The 25,615-nt window shown below is 45.0% G+C and overlaps 2 protein-coding genes across 5 annotated transcripts in view; both read right to left on the bottom strand.

Moving 5' to 3' along the window:
* Nucleotides 1–16,073, bottom strand: part of LOC145399842 (diacylglycerol kinase theta) — a 95,719-nt gene extending 79,646 nt beyond the window's left edge. For all 4 annotated transcript variants that reach the window (XM_080272416.1, XM_080272417.1, XM_080272418.1 and 1 more), the window contains exon 1: nucleotides 15,820–16,073. In XM_080272416.1, the coding sequence (XP_080128542.1) occupies nucleotides 15,820–15,952 (133 nt within the window). In that variant the 5' untranslated portion in view covers nucleotides 15,953–16,073. The remainder of the gene's footprint in view (nucleotides 1–15,819) is intronic.
* LOC145399843 (transketolase) overlaps nucleotides 1–25,615 on the bottom strand; it is a 95,438-nt gene that overhangs the window by 27,968 nt on the left and 41,855 nt on the right. The gene's annotated exons all lie outside the window — the stretch shown is intronic.

The following is a 25,615-nucleotide window of genomic DNA, read 5'->3' as shown; positions in this document are numbered from 1 at the left end:
CTTGCAGTGTTCCCTCTGCCCCATCACATCACACTTACAGTGTTCCCTCTGCCCCATTACATCACACAGTGTTCCCTCTGCCCCATCACATCACACCTGCAGTGTTCCCTCTGCCCCACCACAATACATTTTAATAGGTCTCTCTCTTTCATCACCTCACACTTGAAATGTTCTCTGTTCTATTGTGTCGGATTTTGAATATTCTCTCTCTCTCACATCACACTAAAAAATTCCACTTACTTTTAAGAGTTTTCACCCAGGTTTGGCACATCACTCTCAGAATTTCCCCCCACACTTAAAAGCTTCACTTCTCTACATACTCACATTTTCCCCTTACTTCAGTACATCACTCACCGAATTTCCCTCATGCCTCACTAATCACATACAGTTACTCTCCTGCTTCACCACACAATACACTACTGCCTTGATTATCCTCTGGTTCACCATATCACACTGTTCCCTCATGCCTGACACCACATCACATAAAGTTTTACCCCAGTTCAGGACACCACACAGCACAAACACACCACATCACAAACACAAATTCACTTTAGTTTCACATCATGCAGTCTGTATCTCTTACCTTCCGATATGACACACACACACACACACACACACACACACACACACACACACACACACACACACATACTCTTGCTTCACCACCTCACGCAGAGCTTCACCTAATTTTCAGTCGCTCACAATGCCCTTCCCTCTTACTACAACACACACACACACACACACACACACACACACACACACACACACACACACACACACACACACACACACACACACACACACACACACACACACACACACACACACACACACACACACACTTTTCCTCCGTTGCGTCATGAGTCTTAGGATTACGAAGATGGTAAGTGAAAGACATAACTTGGAAACCCTGGACTTTAGCTGAAATGTTGTGAATAACCAAATGAAAGACGGATACCAGAGCATGTGTGTGTTATACAAAGGGGGAGGGTGATGAGGAGCGTGGGGTAAGGGAGGGGTGAGGGTGGAGGTGGGGGTAAGAGATGAAAAGGAGCTGAAAAGAAGGGTGGCAGAGCATGTGTAGAAAGGAGGCAGGGAGGAGAAGGTGTGAGATGAAATTTCGGGAGGGGAGTGGGAATAGGGGAGGAGAAGGTGTTGGGTGAGACAGAAGAAAGGGAGAGAGTAGGAAGAAGGGGAGAGGGAGGTGAACACGGGAAAGGGAGGAGGGGAGGAGGAGGTATGAGGTAAAACAGGGAAGGGAGGAGAAAAGTAAAAAACGAGGGGGAAGGGAAGAGAAACGGCAGAGGGAGGTTCAGTGGCGGCGAACATGGCGGCCGCTTACTGAGTCCCAACAGGTGACCCGTTGCCCTTCCTCGCCCATACCTCACTCCACCACACCACCACAGCACAATCAAAGCACCAGTACAACGCCACCATAACATCACTACAACAACACTAGATCACCACAGCACCACCCAATCACTAGCACAACACCACCACATCATCACAATAACATCACCATTACGAAATCACATCTCACAGTCAAAGAAACATCCACAGCTATCGCCTTACTATCCAAAAACACACTGCACGCCACACAGTCACCACAAATACCCAAACCACCACAGCACCATGCCTCACACCACTACATCATACCACCATACCATACGATCACAGTAATACTCACAGTCAACACCACACTGCCCAACCAAATCCCCAAAATTAAATGTACTACCCACCACAACACCAAACACTCCCCACAACCACAATAAGCCTAATATCCACAACTACATGACCACATTTCACCCCACACACCCAGAATAATACCAGCCACACGCTGACACATTATTACTCACAGCCACCACCACACCACACCGCAACGCAACACCCACACTACCACGGAAATATCCACACATTGCATCACAGCATCTCAGAAATAAACACCGATCACCACATTTGATCATCATAACTACATGCTCCTCAAACAGTTACAGCAAACAAAAAAGTCAGCACCACACCTTACCATAATCACAACACCATATACAGTGCCACCACCACATCAACATAAAGCATCACCACAACGCCACTTCCCATTCATCCAAACTTTCACTATCACTACAGCACATGACATCTATTCCGGATCTCCTCCACCAACCCAGTCACATATCTATCATGTCACGCCATTCCATCTTCACATTTCAGATCTCACACTCGCAAATATACTCCACGCTTCACCACCACCATTACAGTCCACCGGCTCCCTTCTACCTCTCCAACTCGATACACACCCAAGGGCACATCACAAATCCACACACCAGAGCTACGTTTCGAAGGCCAAAACTTCTGCACATCCCAGCCATCACTCTAACACACCTATCACTGCAACACAACAATGGTCTCACTCACATCCCTCACCGCTGCCCCCAAATCCAGTAATAATATCAGAAAATCACTCCCCACACCATATCACCTTCACCATAGTCACCACACCTCAGTCTCCATGAACACATCGTAACATCATCTAACGGTAGTCTTTGCACCACAGCCACCGCACCATAAAACGACAACCACCACGCCACAACAACCACAACACAATAACTCATTTTAACAGAGACACGAATAACTAACTTTGCATTCTATCCTGCCTAACGACGGACGATTTTATTCATCTCAGAAAAAGGCAAAAACAACCCCGATTTACTTTCTGGGTGAGAATCAAGAACTGTGATTCATTCTGTGGTGGGAAGTGTGGTTAGGATGAAGATGGTGCATTATAGCTGACCTTAGGAGATGTTATTCAGCTGGAGAGAGAGAACCCATCGCCGTATTCCCGCTGAGTTTGATTTTGTAACACCTCTTCCTGAGCGATTTACTTTGCATGGCACATTAATATCCTCTTGTATGCTACCGACTCAAACAAAGTCGATAACAACAAGATATTAACACTACTGAAGAGAATACCAAGGTGTACTGTGCAAAATAAATCACTAGGGAAGAAGTGTAGCGAAGTCTCCTATTCTAGCGATATTATGACTCACTGGACCTTATTCTGCGGACAAATTATCTTAAATACTACATCTTAGAAGTCTCTTTAATGTAACCTGTATCTTCTTAATTCCTATGTATGATGCATAATGAACATATACAAGAGAATGTTTATGTGTCAAACGCTGAAATAAACACTTTAAGGCAGACAAGTTACGAAGTTTCCTGTGCCAATAATAATACGACTCTCTGGTCCCTTGCACCTCTTCTTTAGCGGTTTATTTCTGTTACCTTCTGCGTTATTTATGCAACTGATATTCGTAACAGAGGACATACTCGGCATGGTAAGGCAGGCAAACTAAATCGCTAAGAAAGAGGTGTTAGAAAGCGTTCTAAGCTGACCAGAATGTAAAACTATGAATGATAAACCCAGCCAGCCCGTCTCCACACAAACCCCCATGCCCCTCCCGTATGTCCCGTGTGGCATCCGGCCCGTGTCAGTACCTAGACTCCGTAGCTGATATAGTGCTTCTGCCACTGCCTCATGACATAGGCTACAGACGGGACGCATCTAGACGCCCACATCAACAACCTCCACCCCACACACACACACTCATATCACATTCATATGCACACCCGCACGTACACGCATACTTATATACATTTATACATACATCAACACTGGCTTCATTACGAAACACACACACACACACACACACACACACACACACACACACACACACACACACACACACACACACACACACACACACACATTTTGATACAGATGTGCACAGTAATATAGGTACACAACTGACGCTCATGTAATGATATAGACTTAGGGGAAAGAAAAGCCATCGCTCTAGACAGGATGAGTACAGCTGGTGCTTTGCCTGGTAACCGAAGATGGCGTCAAGGCCACACATTGTAACTATAATCAACTTATTTCACATAACTGTTCAAATTATAAACTCGGGTCAACATTATTTTTATCACATAAGCGTAATGTGGTACTCAACTCATTCGTGAGGTTTTCAGTAGTCGAGCACAGCACCAGGTGGATATCCTGAGACAGAGGTCGCCATATTCTGGGTTAAGTTATACCTTAAAAATGTATTTAACTGTATTATTTTTCGATCGTAATCTGGCGAATGTTCATCAAAGGGACACGAAAGAGTGCCAGGATCAATCTCAGTCGGTGACGGCTCCCTAACATTTCATAACAACACCACCTCATGACACCGCAACGCCTTTGGCACCGCACCAAGGGTCACAGCTCTTCACGCAGTCGATAAGTCCCTCATGAAAGGACGACAGCACAGAATAACTCAGAGTGAAAGATGAATGGAACAGATAGTAATAGTTGTGATGAATATGAGTGACGTACTGAGCGGTGGGTAAGGCTTGATAACACTGTGCAGTGGACATGGCCAGAAGTTGTACTGACCAGTTGATAATGTTAAAAAATAAATATGTAGAGTGGTACAGCTTGTTAGAAAACTTGACGCTGTGCTGAGCAGTTTTAATAATAATAATTCTTAAAAATGAGACTGATGGTGAGCCCGTAAAATCTTGAAGGAAAAAAAAAAAAAAAAAAAAAAAAGTGTGGATGAAGTGCCCTCTTAGGAAATTTGAAGTTGTACTGAGCTGTGGATAATGTGGGAAAAAAATGTGGGTAGTGAGTATGGAGAAAGAGTGTGGGTATTGTGGCAGGAGATGCGAGTGTCTTTCTGGCGACACAACCTGGCTGAAGGGACGAGCGGGAGGGAGGCTGTACTTGATCGATCATGACGCTCCACACTCACCCACCCCACCACACCACCCCACCACCACCACACCACACCACCCACCACACCACCGCCGCTCCGCCATACCCCACCACCCCATCACACCACTCCACCACACCATCACCCATACTCCCACACAACTACCATACCACCATGCTCACCCACCACCATCTTCACTACCACATCACCACACTCATCCATCCCACCAACATTACTCCGCCACTACCATCACCACACTTAATAATCGCAGTATGTGACTTCAGTAGCGAGATATGTCTACACCCACACACCCTAGCTAGTGTGAAGTTCATATATCACGCTCATACCAACACACACACACACACACACACACACACACACACACACACACACGCGCGCACGCACGCACGCACGCACGCACGCGCGCGCACTATTAACACACATATCTAGGTCATGCAAGCCCATACAAACACACATGGGTATCCAAACACACCATCACCAGACTTTTCAGGGCGTGCACACACACACACACACACACACACACACACACACACACACACACACACACACACACACACACACACACACACACACAGTTAACAAAAGAGTGCATTTGCTATGTGTCAGGCAAATCTTATGGGATGTTTGTTGAGTGTTAAGGAGAGAACAAGTGATAGTGTGTAAGGAAACGAGGCTGTAAATACGAATCAGGTGTCAGGAGGGTGTTAGATAAGTGTTTATAAGCTGACCAAGTGTTAGGTCTGTGCTTGTTGTGCATAAGTGATGTGTTAGTCGGCCGCTAAGCAAAATGTTAGCGGTTATTATACGAAGGGTGTTAAACAGAATCAGGTGTACCAGATCTAGGTATTAATTAAAAGAGTTGTCGCATGCTTGGTTTTAGGTGAGTGTTAATTGTAACTTATTCTCTATTATTACTACAGTGTTTTTACTCTAACTTGGCCCAGTTTTTCGTCCTTTTGCAGCTGATTCTACGTAGCTCACTCGCAGAAGAGGACAATACTACAGCTCCACACTCTTTCCACAGCACTTCTTAACTTGCATCATGTTCTAGTGTTAATCTATCGTTACAACTCAGCATTCACTATGGGGAGATGGCAATTTTAGGACAAGTTAGAGTAAAAAGGGTATACCACAAGACGATTTTAGTTAGACTCTTAGAAGTGGAGGAGCAAGTTATAGCCTTCATTAACCCCTTCACTACGAGAGATCCAGCCAGAGATTAATAAGACGCTCTACAAGTACCAACAATAAGGTAAAAGTCAGTCGATTGAAATGGTTAATGTGGTTTGTTAGGTGGTGTTAGGTGGTGTTTATTAGGTGTTAGGTATTAGTTAACCCCCTGACGAGGCAAGAATCGTATTGCTAGGGGAATTACACACCCGTCGATGAGGTCCGCCCTTAAGGCCTCTCACTAACACTACGTCTTTCCTAAAACTGAATTAAACTTTCTGGCGGTAACAAGATTCAGCCACTTGCCACTTCCATACGATGACGTCTGAAGGAAACAACAACAGCAGCAATAATAATAATAATAATAATAATAATGATAATAATGATGATGAGTATGATGATGATATGGCGTATACTGCAGGAGTTAAGATTTACTCGACTTCTGCAGCTAACCAGATAGCACAGAGTAATCAGCATATACTCTCCCCACATTAACTTGGCCTAAAATTGCCATGGAGATGATGTAGTAGAGTCATTGAGCAACGAAAAATTGGCTGCAGAAGGGCAAATATCCTCACCAACTTGAAGTGCGCGTACTATAGTCAGGAATTACTCGATTGTTAGAACTGTAGGTCTTGAGGACGGGGTAATTATATGCTAGAAGTTTGTTAGCGTATCAGAGTTAGCTGAAACCTTTGATTCCTAGGATTTCTCTCAGCTAAACAAAACCGTCCCGTGTTCAGCTTGAGACATACTTCTTGGCGCACCAGTAGTAGAGAAAAAATTACCTGAGATCGTACCTGAGACTCCTGGAGGCTGCAATTTCTCCCACTTAAACCAAATTTCCTAAACCGCGGGGAAAAGGTTTACTTCTGGGTTTGTGCGTTAATTCTTTGCTAGGTGTTCGTCATGTTGGTCAGTGTTGGTGTTCAGCAGATGTTAGACACTTGATTAGATTAGGCCCTTGTCAGGTTTGTGGCACGTGTTAATCTGTTGTTAGGTGGTTAGGTGTTATCTTTTTGGCGATTGTTACTCAGGTGTTAGTCTGGTATTTAGGTGTTAGATGTTATGTGATTAGATGTTATAAGAGTGAATGTTATCCAGAGGTGAGACAAAAACACTATCAGTAAAATAGTATAAGTTGTATGTTAATCAGGTGTTAGATCAGGTGTTAGCCTGGTTCTAGTAGGTGTTAGTCAAGTGTTAGTCGGGTATTAGTCAAGTAGTATCAGGTGTTAGACATGTAGGCCTGGTGTTAGTCAGCAGTTAGTCAGGTATTAGTCTGGTGTTATTCTGGTGTTAGGTGTTAGTCAGGTTTTAGTGAGGTGTTATTCTGGTGTTAGTGAGGTGTTATTCTGGTGTTAGTGAGGTGTTATTCTGGTGTTAGTGAGGTGTTATTCTGGTGTTAGTGAGATGTTAGTCAGGTGTTATTCTGGTATTTTTCTGGGTCTATTCTGGCGTTAGTGAGGTGTTATCCTGGTGTTATTTTGGTGTTAGTGAGGTGTTATTCTGGTGTTACTCTGGTGTTAGTGAGGTGTTATTTTGGTGTTAGTGAGGTGTTATTCTGGTGTTAGGTGTTATTCTGGTGTTAGGTGTTAGTCCCATGTTAGGTGTTAGTCTCATGTTATTCTGGTGTTAATAAGATGTTACTCTGGTACTAGCCTGGTGTTAGTCAGGTGTTAGTCTGGAGTTAATTTGGTCACATGTTAGTCAGGTGCGTGTAAGGTATGAGGTAGATGTTAGATAAGTGCTAGTCAGGTATAAGTCAGGTGTCAGTCAGGTGTTATCAGGAGGTAGTCAAATATCAGGCGTTAGTCAGGTGTCAGATAAGGTTTAATGGGTATAAGTCAGGTATAAGCTGGACAGAAGTTGGTGTTAGTGAAGTCAGGTATAAGTTAGATAGGTGTTAGTAAGGTTATAACACTGCAAGTCAGTTATTGTTAGCACTGAGTTAGTATATCACCACAAGTAGCATAAGTAACAATTAGTAGTGATATATGCCAAGTGTTAGCGCTGTTTAAAGTGCTAGATACAGTCCAAGTGTGACCTTTAAGTACTAGTTGTTTTTGAAGTGTTTGCTGTATATGGGGTGTTAGCTGTATACAGTAATTAGTACGGTTTTAGCTGTATATTAAATTAGCTGTAAATCAAGTGTTAGCTGTAAATTAAGTGTTAGCTGTATATTGAGTGTTAGCTGTATACTGAGTGTTAGCTGTGTACTATTATAGGTATTATAAGTGCTAGCTATTATTGTTAAACAGAGATGTGTTAGGCAGATGTGATGTTGCCAAGATGTGTTAGGCAGATGTGTTAGGCAAGTGTGATGTAGCCAAGATGTGTTAGGCAGATGTGTTAGGCAGGTGTGATGTAGCCAAGATGTGTTAGGCAGATGTGTTAGGCAGATGTGAGGTAGCCATTAACCTAGCCTGAATGAGGAATGTTGCAGGTGTGGGACAGATGTCAAGAGTAACAGGGCATTAACACAATCTATCACTGTGTTAACTCTGCTGCGGTTTCTCTTCAATGTGCTAAATCGTCTGGTGTGAGCCTAATGAGATCCCCAGGTGTTTTCTTTCACTGCTAGGATTTCTCTCAGGTGATATAAATCCTCCCATCTTAGCCTGAAGTAATTACCCAAGTGTGGCAACTGCGGCGACAGAGGTGTGACGACGAGAGAGAGAGAGAGAGAGAGAGAGAGAGAGAGAGAGAGAGAGAGAGAATTAAGGCATATTGTGCAAACTGAGTCTTGTTTTCATCACAATAGGTCCACCTTCCTCATCCGAAAAAAAAAAATCAAATGACGGAACTGAAGCAAAAATTATGAGAAAAAAAAAAAATCACCGTACGGAAACTAGTTAATGGGTATTGCTGTCAACCCCTTCAGCTCGAGAACCTATTTATAGCTGGATAAAACCGTCCGTGGGAAGCAAGATCAAGATATGGAAGAGGTAATTGTAGTGGAAGGTACCGAGTGAGCTGAGAAGTGTACTGTGTAAGTGTAATATTTCAGTGTGCAAAGAGACAGGTGTGAAGTATGTGCTGGCAATGTATAAGGCATGTATGAAGCAGATGATGGTTAAGTATAAGGCAGGTGTGAGGCAGATGATGGGCAAGGATAAGGCAGGTGTAAGGCAGGTGACAGTCAAGTATAAGGCAGATGTGAGGAGGTGATGGGCAAGTATAAGGCAGATGCGAGGCAGGTGAGGGTCAAGTATAAGGCAGGTGTAAGGCAGGTGATAGTATAAGGCAGGTGTGAGGCAGGTGATAGTATAAGGCAGGTGTGAGGCAGGTGTTAATCAAGTATAAGAAATAAGTAGCTTAACCCCTGGCCCTTTCGTTTCTGATGAGGCTAACAGGAGTGGATGACGGATTGCTAGCTAGATAGACAGACAGAAACAGATAGACACAGATAGATACAGATAGATGAATGGACAGATCGAGACACAGATAAATGAGGCAGAGGTAAGGCTGACTCGGATCAGGTATATGGCAGGAATGAGGCAGGTGGCAGTCAAGTATGAGGTTATTACTAGCCAGGTATGCGGTAACTATTGGCCAAGTATGAAGGAAGGTCTCGTCGGCTATGAGGAAGACGCAGGACAAATTTTAATCAAGGAGGAAGAAAACACAGTCAAGAAGGTGGTAGCCAAGGATGAGGCAGGTGGCAGTCAAGTATGAGACAGATGGCAGTCATGTATGAGGTAAGTGACAGTCAAGTAGTATGAGACAGATGGCAGTCAAGTATGAAGTATGAAGCAGGTGGCAATCATGTATGAAGCTGGTAGAAGTCATATGTGAGGAAAATGACAGTCAAGTATGAGGCAGGTGGCAGTTAAGTATAAGGCAGATGGTAGTTAGGTATAAGGCATATTTTAGTCAGGTAGGGGGCAAAGGTAAAGCATATAGTCAGGCGTAAGGGAAATAATCATGTGTTCGATCGATGTAGGGCAAATTATAACTAAGTATAAGGGATGTGGGACAGATTTTAAACCAAGTATAAGGGACGTAAGGCAGATTTTAACTATGCATAAGGAAGACACAGTAGACGAGGCAAAAACTGGAATGTGAAGGAATAAGTACTTGCGTAGTGAGGACTGGATAAAACATGTAAAAATTCGCTAAAGATGAGGAGTAAGAAAGTCAGTGTATACCCAAGTGTGCGTAAGAATTAATATCACGTACGTAAAATGTCAGATAACAGGATGGGTTTGAAGGTACCGCAGGAGACAGGGAAGTTTAAGGAAATGGATATGGCGAGGGAATGTGTCAATAGGCGAGGTGTGGAGGTGGAGGAAGCACAAGGTTTGACATGAGACAGAAATGGATGGCGTGAAGTATCTGCGTCCTATATACTTGATGAAAAACATTCGGTGTGGATCGTCTGGCCTGTGAGATGGAGCCCGCGATTTCAAAACCTCGAATGATATATGAGTGTGTGTGTGTGTGTGTGTGTGTGTGTGTGTGTGTGTGTGTGTGTGTGTGTGTGTGTGTGTGTGTGTGTGTGTGTGTGTGTGTGTGTGTGTGTGTGTGTGTGTGTGTGTGTGTGTGTGTGTGTTCCATTTACTGGGCACTTTGATGATGGTTCCACGTACGTGTTTTTCCTGTTCCTGTTTCTGAATCCCTCCACTCCATTAAATAATAAGTGATGGGGATAAGACGACAACGATAAAGCTGCTACTGCTGCTGCTGCTGATGAAGATGACGCAAGGTAGGCCGTAGCCAAGTGCCAGGTGGCGGTCAAGTATGATGAGAGTGTGAGGCAGGTGGCAGTCAAGTATGAGGCAGGTGGCAGTCAGGTGTGAGGGAGGTGTGAGGCACGTGGCAGTCAGGTATGAGGGAAGTGTGAGGCAGGTCTGTGCCCTCCTCAGCGTGCCACAACTTAGGCAGAGTGCCAGGCTACCCGTGACGTCACACCCTGACACACACACTCTCTCTCTCTCTCTCTCTCTCACCTTTTTTCATTACTTCCCTCTCCTCCTAACCCTCTTTTCTCGTTGCTCCCCGTAGCATATTCTTTCACCCATTTTCTGTCTCTTTCAGTCTCTCTACATTCTTTTTTCCCTTCTATCATACCTTTCCCCCCTCACCATAGCTCCCTCTTCCTTTCTCCTCCCCATCCTCTTCTCATCCTCTTCCCGCATCATTCCAACCTTTTTCCTTCCCTCCCTCTATCTCCAGCCTCCTTCTCCATCCCTCCCTCCTCTCGTCCCTTCACCCACCCCCTTTACCTCCCTCTCCCTTCCTTCCCCATTCCTCTCTCCTTCCTCCTTCTCTTATCTTTTCCTCCCTTCCATCCCTCTCTCCTCTTCTTACTCCCTTTCCCTTACGTTTTTCACCACACACTTCTGTCTTCTTCCCTCCCATCCTCTCTCGCTTCCTCAACTTAGCCCCCATGATCCTCTCTCTCTCTCTCTCTCTCTCTCTCTCTCTCTCTCTCTCTCTCTCTCTCTCTTTCCAACTTGAAATATGTAGCAAATAAATTTCATCACGTTTACTAACATCATTCCTCCCTTAATTAACTACTACTACTACTACTTTCTCATTCATTTCCCCTACAATCGAAGTCCATCTTAAGTTGAATAACGTCATCTGGCAGTTTCCAAAATACATCAGATATATCACTGCAAAGAAATGGTAAAAAAAAAAAAAAGTGCGATTTAACTCTACCTTAACTGAACAAACTAGCAAAAACATCTTCATAAGTAGGTTAACATCCCTACCATCAATGCAACTACCACTACTACCACAACCACTATTTCTGGCCCCCCTGCAGTCACCATCACAACCACCGTTCACATCACCACTACCACTGCAGTCTTCCCTCAACTACCACCATTATGATAACTACCACCATCTCAACTATAACCACTATCTGTGCTGCCATCATCACTAAGTATCAGTAGCATCACCACTTGTTGTCATTACTACCACCCCTGTCACCACCATTACCGCAGTTACCACCATTACTACCACCAGCACCACCACCATTACCACCATCACCACCACCATCATAACTACCGTCACTACCACCGCCATAATTACAACATCACTCCTACCACCATCACCCCCATCACCACCACAACTACCACCACCACCCTAACCATCACTCCCACTACCACCGCCATCACCACCACTCCCACTACCACCACAACCTTTTCAGATGGCACCACTTCAGTTAGCACTATCATCACTACCACCATCTGCTACCACAATCAACACTGTCATTGCAACAACCACCACCATCATTACTACACCACAAATATCAACAGTCTCTCTCTCTCTCACTCTCTCTCTCTCTCTCTCTCTCTCTCTCTCTCTTCTATTGATCTATCATACGGCCAACGTGTGGAGGGAGGGAGGGGGAGGGACGGAGGGACGGAGGAAGGGAGGGTGGAAGAAAATAAGGGCGAGGGAAAGAAAGGTGAAAGAAGGTGAGATGGAAAAATGAAGACAGGAGGGAAATAAGAAACGAAATTATAAGAAACAGAGAAAAAAGGAAGGAAAGATGGATGGGTTGAACGAAAAGAGAAGAGACTGTAAAATAAAGGAATGAATGACAAGAGGAATGAGGCAAAGAAGTGAAGTGAAGTGAATGGGAGAAAACGAAGAGCAAACGAAAGAGGAGGAGGAGGAACTTGCCGTGTGTGTGTGTGTGTGTGTGTGTGTGTGTGTGTGTGTGTGTGTGTGTGTGTGTGTGTGTGTGTGTGTGTGTGTGTGTGTGTGCGTACTTTAATACAGTTACATGTACATTTAACACATAACTGTATAAAAGTACACAAGGGAATAAGTTGAAACGCACACAGTATCACAATTACGCAGCCATGATACACACACAGCATTCACGTACACACTATATTTAATCACACACACACACACACTAGTATACCCACGGTGACAAATAAGCATACATACAAACGTTTCGGTACACACACTAGTATTCACAAACACCATACATATACATCTTCAAACGTATGTGTCTACAGCCAAAGATAAATACAAGTTACACACATATAAATACACACAAACAAAAAAGCATACACATCTACGAACATATGTTGGCACAGTATTACCCCTGCACACACACACACACACACACACACACACACACACACACACACACACACACACAAATGCCATTTTTGTACACTGGTGCGTTTATACATCCACCAACACGTACATATAACATACATACATACATACATGCACACAAATTTTGGATAACACACACACACACACACACACACACACACACACAATTTTAGACACCCAATTTATATAGACAGTTCGAAACCCACACACACACACACACACACACACACACACACACACACACACACACACACACACACACACACACACGCTTCCTGACAGACATATGTATTTTTACAATGATGGTCTGTGACAAGCATAGAGGGAGGGGGCGGGAGGGGAAGAAGACAAGGAGGTGAATAGTGGAATGAGAAGGGAGGGAGGGAGGGAGGGAGGAGGAGGATGGAGACAGAAAGAAGAGGAGGAGGAGGGGAGAGAGTGGAGGAGAGAAAGGTGGGGGAGTGAGGAGGCAGGTGGAGGGTTGGAAGATTGGAGGCATTGTAACAGCATCGTGAGAATGAGTGGAGGCAGAGTGGATGGCAGGGTGGAAGGAAGGATGGAATGCAAGATGGAAGGAAGGCTGGAAGGAAGGCTAGAAGGCAGGGTGGAGTTAGACTGGAAGGCAGGGTGAGGGTAGATGGAAGTAGGATGGAAGGCAGAGTGAGAGGAAGAGTGGAGGCAGCGTGGAAGGTAAGGTGGAAAGCTAGGTGGAGGTAGGATGGAAGACAGGGTGGAGGAGGTAGGGGTAGGTGGGTTGGATTGGGGTGGATAGTAAGATAAAGAGTTGAGGTGTGGGGTGAGGCAGGCTAGGAGGTTGGGGTGAGGGGTGAGGCAGGTTGGGAGGTTGGCGTGAGGGGTGAGGCAGGTTGGGAAGTTAGGGTGTGGGGTGAGGCAGGTTGGGAGGTTGGAGTGAGCGGGTGAGGCAGGCTGGGAAGTTGGGGTGTGGGTTGAGGCAGGTTGGAAAGTTGGGGTGAGGGGTGAGGCAGGTTCGGAAGTTGGGGTGAGGTAGGCTGGGAATTTGGAGTGAGGGGTGAGGCAGGCTGGTAAGTTTGGGTGAGGGGTGAGGCAAGCTGGTAAGTTTGGGTGAGGGGTGAGGCAGGCTGGTAAGTTTGGGTGAGGGGTGAGGCAGGCTGGTAAGTTGGGGTGAGGGGTGAGGCAGGCTGGTAAGTTGGGGTGAGGGGTGAGGCAGGCTGGGAGACTGAGAGTGAGGGATGAGGAAAGCTGGGAGGTTTGGGTGAGAGATGAGGCAGGCTGAGAGAGTGGGGTGAAGGGTGAAGCAGGCTGGGAGGAGGGTGAGGTAGGCCTGGATGAGGGATGAGGTAGGCCTGGATGAGGGATGAGGCATGGTGGAAGGGGGAGGGGGAGGCAGGACGGAAGGGGAAAGGAAAGTGTGAGCGCGGCAGGCTGAGATGGGGGGGTGAGGGCAGGTAGGCAGGTGGGGAGTCAGAGTGGAAGGTGGGAAAGCAGGGTGGATAGGAGGGAAGAGAGAGGAACTGGAGCAAGGCAAGTGGAGAGGGGCTGTGTATGCGGGTGGAGAGGAAATAGGAGAGTGGACGAAAGGTGGAGGGAAAAAGAGGAGGATGGGGGAAAAAGAGAAGGAAGGGTGGAGAGAAAAGTGGAGAGTGAAGGGGGGAAAAAGTAGATTGAAATGAAGGTGACATGACAGTGGAGGAAGGATGGAGAGTAAAGGAGATGATGTAAGGGATGCATGAGACTGAAGGGAAGGAATGGGAGTTTGAGGCTGATAGGAGGAGGATAGAGGGAGGATGAGGAGAGAGAAGGATGAGTGAAGGAAGAAGGAGAGAAGTGAAGTTAAAACGGGAGGGGACGGGAATGTGAGGAGGAGGGGGAAGGAAGGATTGTATGAGGTTAAAGGGAGGAGGGGAGTGCAAGGTGGAGGAGAGAGGGGTGTGACGAGGAAGGGGAGGGGAGGGGAATATGAGGAGGAGGAAAGGGGAAGGGAGCGTGAGGAAGAGGGGAAGGAGAGGGGAAGGAGAGGGGCGTGTGAAGAAGAGGTGAGGGGGGGAATTTTGGAATTTTTTATATGGGGAAATGAATTCCCCGTGATAGACCTTGATAGATCATATAGTCCCGCTTCGTGACGGAAGAGTGCTACGAGTACCTCTCCCAGCAGGGCAGCTACTCAGGCGGGGCGCGAACTCTTGACCCTTTGGACTCCAGTCAGGCGCTCTACCACTGAGCCACCCTGCCCCAAAGGGAGGTGGGTGAAAGAGAGTGTGAAAAAGAAGGGGATGGGAAGAGGAAGGTAAGAGAGGAGGAGGCTGAAAAGAAGTAAGAACAGTATGAGGTTCAGGGAAGGAGAGGAAGGGAGTATGAAACTGAGAAGAGGAGGAGAGGGAAGTGTGAAGAGAAGAGAGGAGGAAGTTGAAGAGAGAGGGGGCTGGGTAAATAAGATTGAGGGGAGGAGGGGAGGGGAATGTGAGGTTAGGGAACGAAGGAAGAGTAGTGTGGGGTTTAGGGGAGAAGGGACGGGGAGTGTGGGGTTGAAGATGAGGGAGGAAGAGGTGGTTTTATAATGAGAGGTTGAGGCTGAGGGAGTATTTTGGAGACAGGGATAGTTTAGGGGTTTCAGAACAAGTGTTGCGAAGTTGGACGATATGGAAGAGAGGAATATGACGTTATAGGGGATGGGGTAGGGTGTGTGTTATGAGGGGAGGGGTGGTGGCAGAAGGCCGTCAAGGGTGGAGGAGATGATATATGTGTGGGGTTAACAGTGTAGGGGTAAGGGAGGGAGGGTAATGTGGGGCTGATGCAGGGGTTGACCTACCCTCGCAGGTGTATCCTTGACCAATGATGCCCCAGAGGAGGTCCGTGCAGTGGTGGCAGTAGACGGGCTTGTGGAAGGTTCTCTTCTGGAAGCAGTGGGCGGGCGGGGAGGCTGGCGCCTTGGCCACCGCCATGCTGCCGCCCTCGTCGCCGCCGCCGCCGCCGCCCTCCCCGGGGCTCCTGCAGTCGTCGCCGCCTGGCGGGGCCGGCCGCCTCCCCGAACCCTGAGGAGGCCGCTTTACTGCCTGCTTGGAGCGGGAGTGGCCCGCCTCCTGCGGCCCGCCGCCCGCCTCCTGAGGGTGGTCTTGCTGGTGCTGGTGGGCGGGGGCGGCCACGAACAGCCACCGCCACCACCTCAGCCACCAGCAGCAGAAGCAGCGTCGCGAGCGTTGCTGCTGCTGCGGCCGGTGCTCAGGGCGGGCCTGAGCGGCCTGCCGACAGCGTGGCTCCGCCGCGCTCAACAGCCCGGAGTGCGGGTGTGGGCGCCGCCCGTCCCAGCTGCGGGGCGATGGGACCTCAGCCAGACACCGCCCATGCTCACGGCCGCCTTGGCTGAACTGACACCGCCGCGCACCTCGCTCGCCCTCCTTCGCAAGCGCACGCGCATCCCCCCACCCTAGCGCCCTCTAGCCCACTTGCGGCCAGGCATCGTCTAACCCTACCGCTATGCTGTTCTAACTACTCGCCCTCTTTCCCTACCAATATGACATTCTAACTTGTTACCGTACAACCTTACCGCCACGTTACCTTTATTATTATTGCCTAATGCCTCCCTCCCCACAGCATATGCACCTTACCACCCCACCTCAGCCACCAGCCACCCTACCAATTTGCCTTTATAACCAGCCACCCTCCAGCCCTGCCTACTTACCAGTTTTCTACTCCTGTCACACCTTGCCCCTCACATCCCTGTATTCTGCCTCTTTCTTTAATTCGCCTTCTACCTTCATCCATGCTAATCTCATGCTGCCTTACCCTGTCACCCTGCCGTCGTCTAACCCTTCCATACTGCCAGATCCTAATTGTCACAAAACCATGTTATCAGGCTTCCAGTATCTTGCCACCTTCATCCCAGATCACCTCGCCCTGCCGTCACCTCGCCTTGCCGCCACCTCGCCCGGCCACCACCTAGCCCTGCCACCACCTAGCCCTGCCACCACCTAACCCTGTCACCTAGCCTTGCCACCACCGTACCCTGCTACCACCTAACCCTGCCACCATTTTGCCCTACCACTGAGGAGCTGTGCATTCCTGAAATCAGCTGGCATCCTGTTCACCTGATAATCACAAAGTCTCCTAGAGGTTATTAAATCGTTGTTCAGGGCTATAATAATGCAAAAATAAGACAAAATATTTAAAGGGTGAAATGTCTGCCACGACACTGCCATCACAGAAATTTGACCCAACACAGTGCCACCCCCTGCCTCACCACCACGCCACCCCCTGCCTCACCACCATGCCACCCACTGCCTACCCACAATGCCACCCCCTGCCTCACCACCACGCCACCCCCTGCCACCCTCGGCATTCCCACCATGCCACCCCCTGCCTCACCGCCATGCCACCCCCTGCCTCACCACCATGCCACCCCCTGCCTCACCACCTTGCCACCTCCTGCCTCACCACCTTGCCATCCCCTACCTTACCATCCGGTCACTCCCTGTCTATCCCTAGCCTTTCCCCCTTTATCCCCTGCCTCTCCCCTGCCAAATACTCTGCCTAGTCCTTTTCACTACCACCTTATGAGCGAATCCAACTACAATAGGCTTCCCCCTTCACTTTTTTTTCTCGTTCAGGCAGGAGGCATCCAAACACCTCTTCTTTAGCAGTTTATTCCTGGACATAGCGCTTTGGATTTCTTATATATCACGGCAAACCATCTTACCATCAAGCAGTTTAACTCACTTTCGATGGAACGTTAGTAAAGAAAGGGTTATTGGAGGCTATCTAACCAATCCAGTTCAAAAAAGACACACTAAGTTGAATTAAAAATGTCTGTAGATAAACCGAATAATGTTAAAGGTATCTTACAAGTGGCGTTATATTCTCGTTACTTTTTGCTATCCGTGTCCACAAGTACCGCACAAAAGTATATTAATTCATGATCAGGACGACTAAAGTTCTTATATACCAGCTAAAGCCAGGGTATTATTCAGCTGTGTGAGCCGTAACAGCCTGAGAGCGCTACAGTGTAAAATGTAAAATAATTTGCCATGAAAGAGATGTCAGAGGAGCCGCTAAAGCCACGACAACACGGATTTACTATTATTGTCAACCTCTAGCACCGTCTGAGCCACCAGAGTGCAGCCCCAGAAGCTTATTTTAGCGCGTATTATTACACCCATTGTGCATCGCTTGATTGCAAGAGTGTCCCATTAAAACTACACTGCCTACGTTATTAAAATCAGAACAATAATTGCATTGACTTTTAGGGCAGAAACAAGTAGCTACAAACTTAGATTTAATTACTATATTAATGAATGATGACCTACTTGCGCTAAATATGCCCTCGAATACTTCCCGCCAAATGGCCTACTAGATGACATAGGAGATTTTGCACTGCCTTTTCCTCAGTGATTTCTTTTGCATATTACACCTTTTTATCCTCTTGTACGTTACTGAAGCAAAATATAATGGAACTGGAATATGTAGATAAAACGGAATATCAAAGTGTAACTGGCATAATAACTCGCTAAAAAAAAAAAAAATGCTGCCAGGCCTCCAATGACACCTGTAGAATTCGAATCTTAATACGGTACACCCTTTTTGATGGATTCTCAGGTTACCGTGCATCCTGGAAACGTCATTCTGCCTTTTATTATCATCATCCCTGGTTTATTCCAAGGCAGTACAAAGATCCCTCAAATAAAGCTCTGTCCATCTCAATCTATGGTTTAGCTTATCCTGCAACTTACTGCTTGTCTACTTACTTTTACTTCATTTTTGGGTTACTACTTTCCATATTTTTATACTTCGTGGTGATTATGCATCTGTTTCCACTTAATCCATTATTCAGAGGCTTTCTTCGTAGCCTCCCAAAAGAGGTCCAACATTATCCTCACTATACTAATCAGGGCAAGTCTATGTTTATATGTCAGTGTTAGGATAAGAGGTTTTTATCTCACTGTTAACATTCCTTTTGAGAAGCTGGGACAATTTGCTCTTCATAATATTGCCTTAATCAAAAGCCCCCCTTCCCGTTTTTTCTTCTCCAAAAATATACTGAACAAAAATTCACGATACCAAAACACACACACACACACACACACACACACACACACACACCGGATGGCACGATGACTTTAACATTATGAGACTTGTGGGGAGCTCAACATGGCGTTTCAAAAAGTATTTATAAGAGAGGGTTAAATTCCAATTCCCAGTGTTACAGATCCTTTTTCAGGGCTCAAGCTTTACACATGTGACTTTACAGTTTGTGACATCAGATTATTTATGAGCTTAAGCCTGATTCTCGTCCAGATGGAGTATACCCGAGTTTTGAGAGAGTGTTTCAGGTCTTTCTTGTCCAATATATTTGTTGTTCAGGAAATCCATTAATACAAGAGTGGTCCCTGATGACTGGAACGCTGATGTCGCTCCAGTATATACAATGGGAGACAATAAAAACTCTTACTCTCCTAAAAGTCTGAGATCAGTAACATGTATATAAATTACTGGAAAAACAAATTATCACTAGGATAAGAAATCACTGAAGTAAGCAAAATCCCCCTCCATAATGGAAAGCACTAATTTTCGTGGGTAATGAGAATATTTTCAACATCTGGAAATGTGGTAGTACATTCGAGGGTCCCAATCAAAAAAAAAAAAAAAAAAAAAAAAAAAAAAAAAAAAAAGGGTGGTGTTAATAAACTCTATGTTTACAACCTGCCAGATTTCATCTCTCACCTGGTTAATGCCAAGGGAAGGGTAACGGGATGAGGATGGGAGCATACGGGTACGTGACACCCGTATAAGCGCTCTTGTAATAGACTGAGTTTCCAGTTTCACCTTGCACAGCCCACTGGAACTGTCACCCTCTGTATTTCCTACTGCCTATGATCTCCAGTCATTCAAACACAGTGTGTCCAGGCACCTGGAAATAAAGGGATCTTGAATTTGGCTCTTTTTTTTTTATTTTTATTTTTTTTTTCTTGGAGGGAACAATTAGCGAGCTCCTAATTTTTGGTTCCTTCTTCCATGCATTAAAAAAATCACTTCCTTGTTTCGCAAATGATTCACTTCTATGGTCATTTACTGAATATCTAATATGACTTTTCTAAGTATACAAAGATATTCATTAACGTTTTGTAGTTCTTAGTCGGTATATGTTTAAAGGACTTGAACAAAGTTAGGTAAATTTTAGGGGCATCACCAGAAGCTTACCAGTCGTTCCAGTTTCTTTGCATATTTCCTCTAGTATCTTTCTGAGTACTTGTAGTTCAGACAGTGTAGCCTATTTTGTCACTGAAAGGAGCGTTTTCTATAACAACAGTACTTGAATTCTTACAATGCTGCTCCCGCGGTTTCTGTAACATAAAGACAACTAAACGACTCTGTTTTCATTAAGTGTTTTTATACAAAAGAACCTCTTCGCAAGTTACTGAATCCATACGTTGCATTTGTATCCCTTCGTTTCGTTGTAGGACAGGTTAGGCTGGGGTGGGTTGGGATAGGTTAGGTTAAGTTAGGACACTTTATGTTAGATGAGTATTATGTTAGTTTTCGGAATGGTTAATGCTTGAAACAATAGCTAGTTTTAAAGATGGAGGGACAGCAATGTTCTTTTGTGTGTCCACGTAATGTTCATTAGTCTGTACTGTAGTGTTTGCCGCAATGACGTACGAGTATTATTAAATATCAAATCTCAAATGAGAACATTGTCGCAGCTACAAAATTGGCCCTACTTGGAATGATATTAGAAGAAATCCGTGCTTTTAAAAAAATGGTAGTAATTGATGTTTCTGGTGATGCCCCTAAAAAAATTTCACCGAAAGTTATTTTTAACTTTCTTAACATCACCCATCTTTGCCTCGCTCCAACACTATTATTAAACCATATAGAAATCAACGTACCTAGAAAACAACCTACCTATGCGTTTCATCAGCTGGAGCGCCACAAAACATGACGGCGCTTTCGAGAGCGAAAGCGTGGGGGGTGAACGGGGGCGTTGTCGCGGCCTCCATCGCGGTTGGAACTATTTGGAGGTGGGTCTCTGGCTCCATCTGACAGCTGTAAATGGTTTAGATCACAGTCGTGTACAGGATAACAGGCCTCTAAATACAAGGGTATTTTTCTTTAATTTGGGAGGGTGAACAGATTATGAATAATAACACGTCATAAATGAAAAGATTTGTTACAATACCCTCTTTATTACGATTAAGTAATATTTTTTCGAAAGGCTATGCGGATCTTAAGAGTACATATTGAGGGTCTGTTTTCAGGCATTCCCGCGAAAAATCATACTTCCGCGAAGCACCTATTCTCACCTCCGGACAACCATACTTTCCAAAGTCATCTTGTTCCACTGTAGTCTTGCATTACAGGGTCCATTTCGTCTTCAGATCGGGGGAAATCTCAGGAGGAACCACTTGTGACGAAGGCAGGATTTGTTATGATCCCTCGATACGACTTACGTAGTGGATAAATATTTCCAAAAGTATTTCGGAATTATACATTTACTACACTATAATGCAGACAAATATACATGTAACTTGTTAATATTGTTGCCAGTAATGCTCAAATATACATAATTACGAAGGTATTATTCCAATTATTGTGTTCTAAAAGAAGTATAACCAGAGTAAAACCGAATGGCATTCTACAGCGTTCCATTCACACCACAGAGTTATGCATATGCAAGACTTTCCATAACATTTCTCTGTTTACCTTGTCATATGCTTTTTCCAGATCCATAAATACCATAAATGTTTTACTTAATAGTTATTAGAAAGTTTCTTCACTACCTGTCTCATTAGGCTGAGCTCAATAGTATGGAGGAGCTACTTCACTGAGCTCTAGTGTAGTATGGAGGGGCTGTCTCCGCAGTGAGCGTGACTTTGGCCGCCACATTCAGAATATGCACTCCATATGCTATTGCTTTTGTTTATTCTGTCAATTATATCCCTCACCAGTTTTTTCCCATCCTCCTTTCTACATTTTTGTACCTCCTTCCAGATTGATTTCCTATTTTCATAGTGGTCTGAATTTATTTTTCGTCCAAAAACATTATTTTTCTTCTCTTTTTGCAAGCCTCAGGTATTTACAGTACACTATTACTCTGAATATTCCCCTCTCATTTGAACTCCGCGCTTTATTAGTCTAATCACTTCTCTTTTCCTCCACTGCCCTTTCAACCTCCACATCCCATCACGCTGTACCTTTCTTACTCATTGCTACCCTCATAACAATTTTAGCATTCCTGATCACATTCTCTGTATGCATTCCACTTTTCAACTGCTCCAACTTTATAACCAGCTCTTCCACTACCTCTCGCTGCTCAACTACAGTAGTTTTTTTTTTTTTTTTCCGTCACTGCCCTTACCCGATATTCTTTGACTTCTTCACTAACTTTACTTGATTTTGATTCTGCCATTGCTGCTTTCACTGGAGCTGTACTCTGTCACCATCCTCTCAGTTGTACTCTGCAGACCAGTCACATGATTAGTGTACCCTCTGCACCATCCTCTCATTGCCCTTGTAGTAACAACACTCCTAAGCATCTGCTTACAGGCATGCACGATGCATATTTGTGTAGTCCATACAAGGAGGCGATTTGTTTGTGGCCAACCCTTACAGGATGAAGGCATCTGGCAATAGATAGATAGTTTCCTGACATCTTCAGTCATCTGTTATTGCTCCTTCCCTTCATACCAAGTAAATATTTTATGTGTGAAATGTTATGCTTTATGATACTGGAACTTCTGCAGTAAAGACAGATATCCATAGGCTTCAGCATGCAGCTTTGGTTGACCAGTCGGATGTGCATTTTAGTGCTTTCTTGGGTAATACTGCAGATAGCAGAACTACAGATGAGCAGCAAAGGTTGGCTGTACTCAGATGCACTGGTGATATAATGCACAGAGAAAAAGTATGACAGTTCATGTGTGGAGAGACAGGAGAATTGAGTAATGAACTCTTGGAGTGTGAGTGTTGGACAGAACCAAGAAAGGTAGACCCAAGAGCCTGGGATGAGGTCCACATAAATGACATCAGGATTTGGAGATTTAACACATTCTGCCTAAGACTTTATAACATGGATGGCTGCCATCATGTGAACAAGGCTGACATACATGTGTGAAGCCATTTGAAACAATCTGCAGTCCAACCTCTCTATGTGATCAAGCTTCATCCACTGACAACTGATCATATAGCAGATCACATGTTTTATCTGCATTTACTCTTAAGGCCTTGTTCCAAATACCATCTCTCCACTTCCTAAATATTTCCTCCTCCTCCCCCCTTTCATTCTCAGCAATCAACATTGAATCATCAGCATACAACATCTTCCACAGGAGTCCATTTCTGAAGGCACATGAGGGGGCTTCAGTACCATGACCAACAACAAGGGGTTCAAAACTGACCCCTGGTGCACACCAACATTTACCGGAAACTCGTCACTCAAATCTCCATTCATCCTTAACTAGGTGCAAGCACCCACATGCATGGCCTTAACCACCCTAACCAGCCATTCCTCAATCCCATGTTTTCTCATTGCCCACTTCGACACCTCTCTAGGGACTGTCAAAGGCCTTCTCCAATAAAAAACAAAAACAAAGTACAGTTCCCTTTTCTTTCCTATATATTTTTCCTGAAGCTGTCAAACAATGAATATGGCATCAGTGGTCCCCCTGTCTGACATAAACCCAAACTGCTTCTCATCAATATTTACTATTTCTCTAATCATACCTTCTAGAACTCTCTTCATTACCTTCATTATCTGGTCCAAAAGCTTTATGCCTCTAAAATTTCCTCCTTCCAGGGCATCACCCTTCCCCTTGTACACATTTACAGTCTTCAGTCAATCATCTGGGACAACGCATTCATATATAATCGTACTTATCAGGTCAGTGACTAACCTCACTCCTGTATCTCCTAAGGCTCTCAACATTTCAGCAGTCAACCCAGACACACCTGCATCCTGCCTATTGCCTCACTCACAGGAGCAGCGTCAATCAAAGGCCAAGGGCCAAACACTGGTCTTGTTGGCTTCAAACCTTCCCTGTCCCAGTCAAACTCCTCATTCAACAACTGGCTGTAATGCTCTCTCCATGTGTCTTTAATATCCCCACCGTTCACCACTACCCTTCCTTCATCATTTTTCACACACTGCCCACCTATGATATCCCTATTCTCTCTCTTGATCTGATTTCCCACCTTTAGTATAATATTCTTCCTTTCCACACAACTTAGGTTATCAAGTAAAAGTCTTTGTGACTTAGAATTCACCCTGTAAACCTCGATTCTAGCCCTACGCTTGGCAGCCAAGTATTCTCCTTTGTTACAGTCTTTCTTCCATTCCCTGAAAAGTTTATAGCCATAAATTAAAACTAGAACCATCAGCTGTGTTGTAATAATACTGTAGTAGTAGTAGTAGTAGTAGTAGTAGTAGTAGTAGTAGTAGTAGTAGTGGTGGTGGTGGTGGTACAGTGGCCTTACATCAAATGCAAGTTTTTTTGGTCCTGATCTCCTTCAATAAAGTAGATACTCAGAATAACCATTAAAAAAAGAAATTAGTTTAGTATTGAAAACTTGATGTTAGTATGGTTTGCTTCCATTGATGTGCATGAAATCCATGGAGCCTGGTGGGGAAAGGGGGGGGGGATGTCCATTTTTCTGGGAAGTTGAGAAGTACCACAGCCAATGAGAACATGCGTTAGCAGTCCCCTTATGTGTGCTAATATGCTAGCACCATAGTAGTGTGTTGGACAGGACCCCCCCCCCTTTTTTTTTTTGCTACCTGCCCTTCTTCATCATGCCAAATTACAATTTTGCATGTTTACTTACAACATTCTAGGGATTCTTGTGCCATTAAATTAAGTCTTTTCTGATCTAAATAACTTTCCACTTAAGGTTTGTGTTTGTCCAGTACGGAATTAGTCCAATTTAGCAGTATTGTCTAATTACCATATTGGACACAAGGCCACTGTAGTAGTGTAACCCTGTTCTGTCTAGGTAGGACACATCAGTCACAGACAAGCAATTGCCTCTTCAGGGCCCTCCCATGTGGGGAACATTGTGTGGTGGACAGCATCTTGCCACTGCGAGGTGCAGGGAATGATGTGGAGGACTGCTTCATGGACAGACATAATACTTGAGACTCCACCCAGTTAACAGGGGCACCACAGGCTCCACTTCACTTTGTTCTTTTGTTATATGGCTACCACCTAACATTACAAATAGTTTCCTGGATTTCAGGAAACAGGTAGTCTTGTCATTCAGTGCTGAGTCACCTGAGGAGCATAAAACCAAGTGCATGGATGAAGAGTGCCACCACCATTGTGTACATAGGAATAACACACAAAGTTCACTGGGGGTTTATATTGCCACTTTACCAGAAATACATTGACAAAAGAACAGATCTATTACACTGAATAACTTTAAAATTTACATTACATACATTTGTGTCCTTTTCCTGGAATACAAAATTTTTTACAGAGCTAAATTTCAATAAACATACTAAGCATGAATAACAATACTGTTACAGTCATTTAAACACCCCAAATACAACTCTGCTGCAGTTTCAAACAAGAACTTACATTAACAAGTTTTTACAAACCAATTCTCAATCAATGTGGTTA

The sequence above is a fragment of the Coenobita brevimanus genome, chromosome 50 (genome assembly GCF_032717465.1).
Source record: "Coenobita brevimanus isolate Jiangsu-jjx chromosome 50, ASM3271746v2, whole genome shotgun sequence".
In the NCBI taxonomy this organism is placed as follows: domain Eukaryota; kingdom Metazoa; phylum Arthropoda; class Malacostraca; order Decapoda; family Coenobitidae; genus Coenobita; species Coenobita brevimanus.
This window is presented reverse-complemented; position numbering and strand designations above follow the sequence as displayed.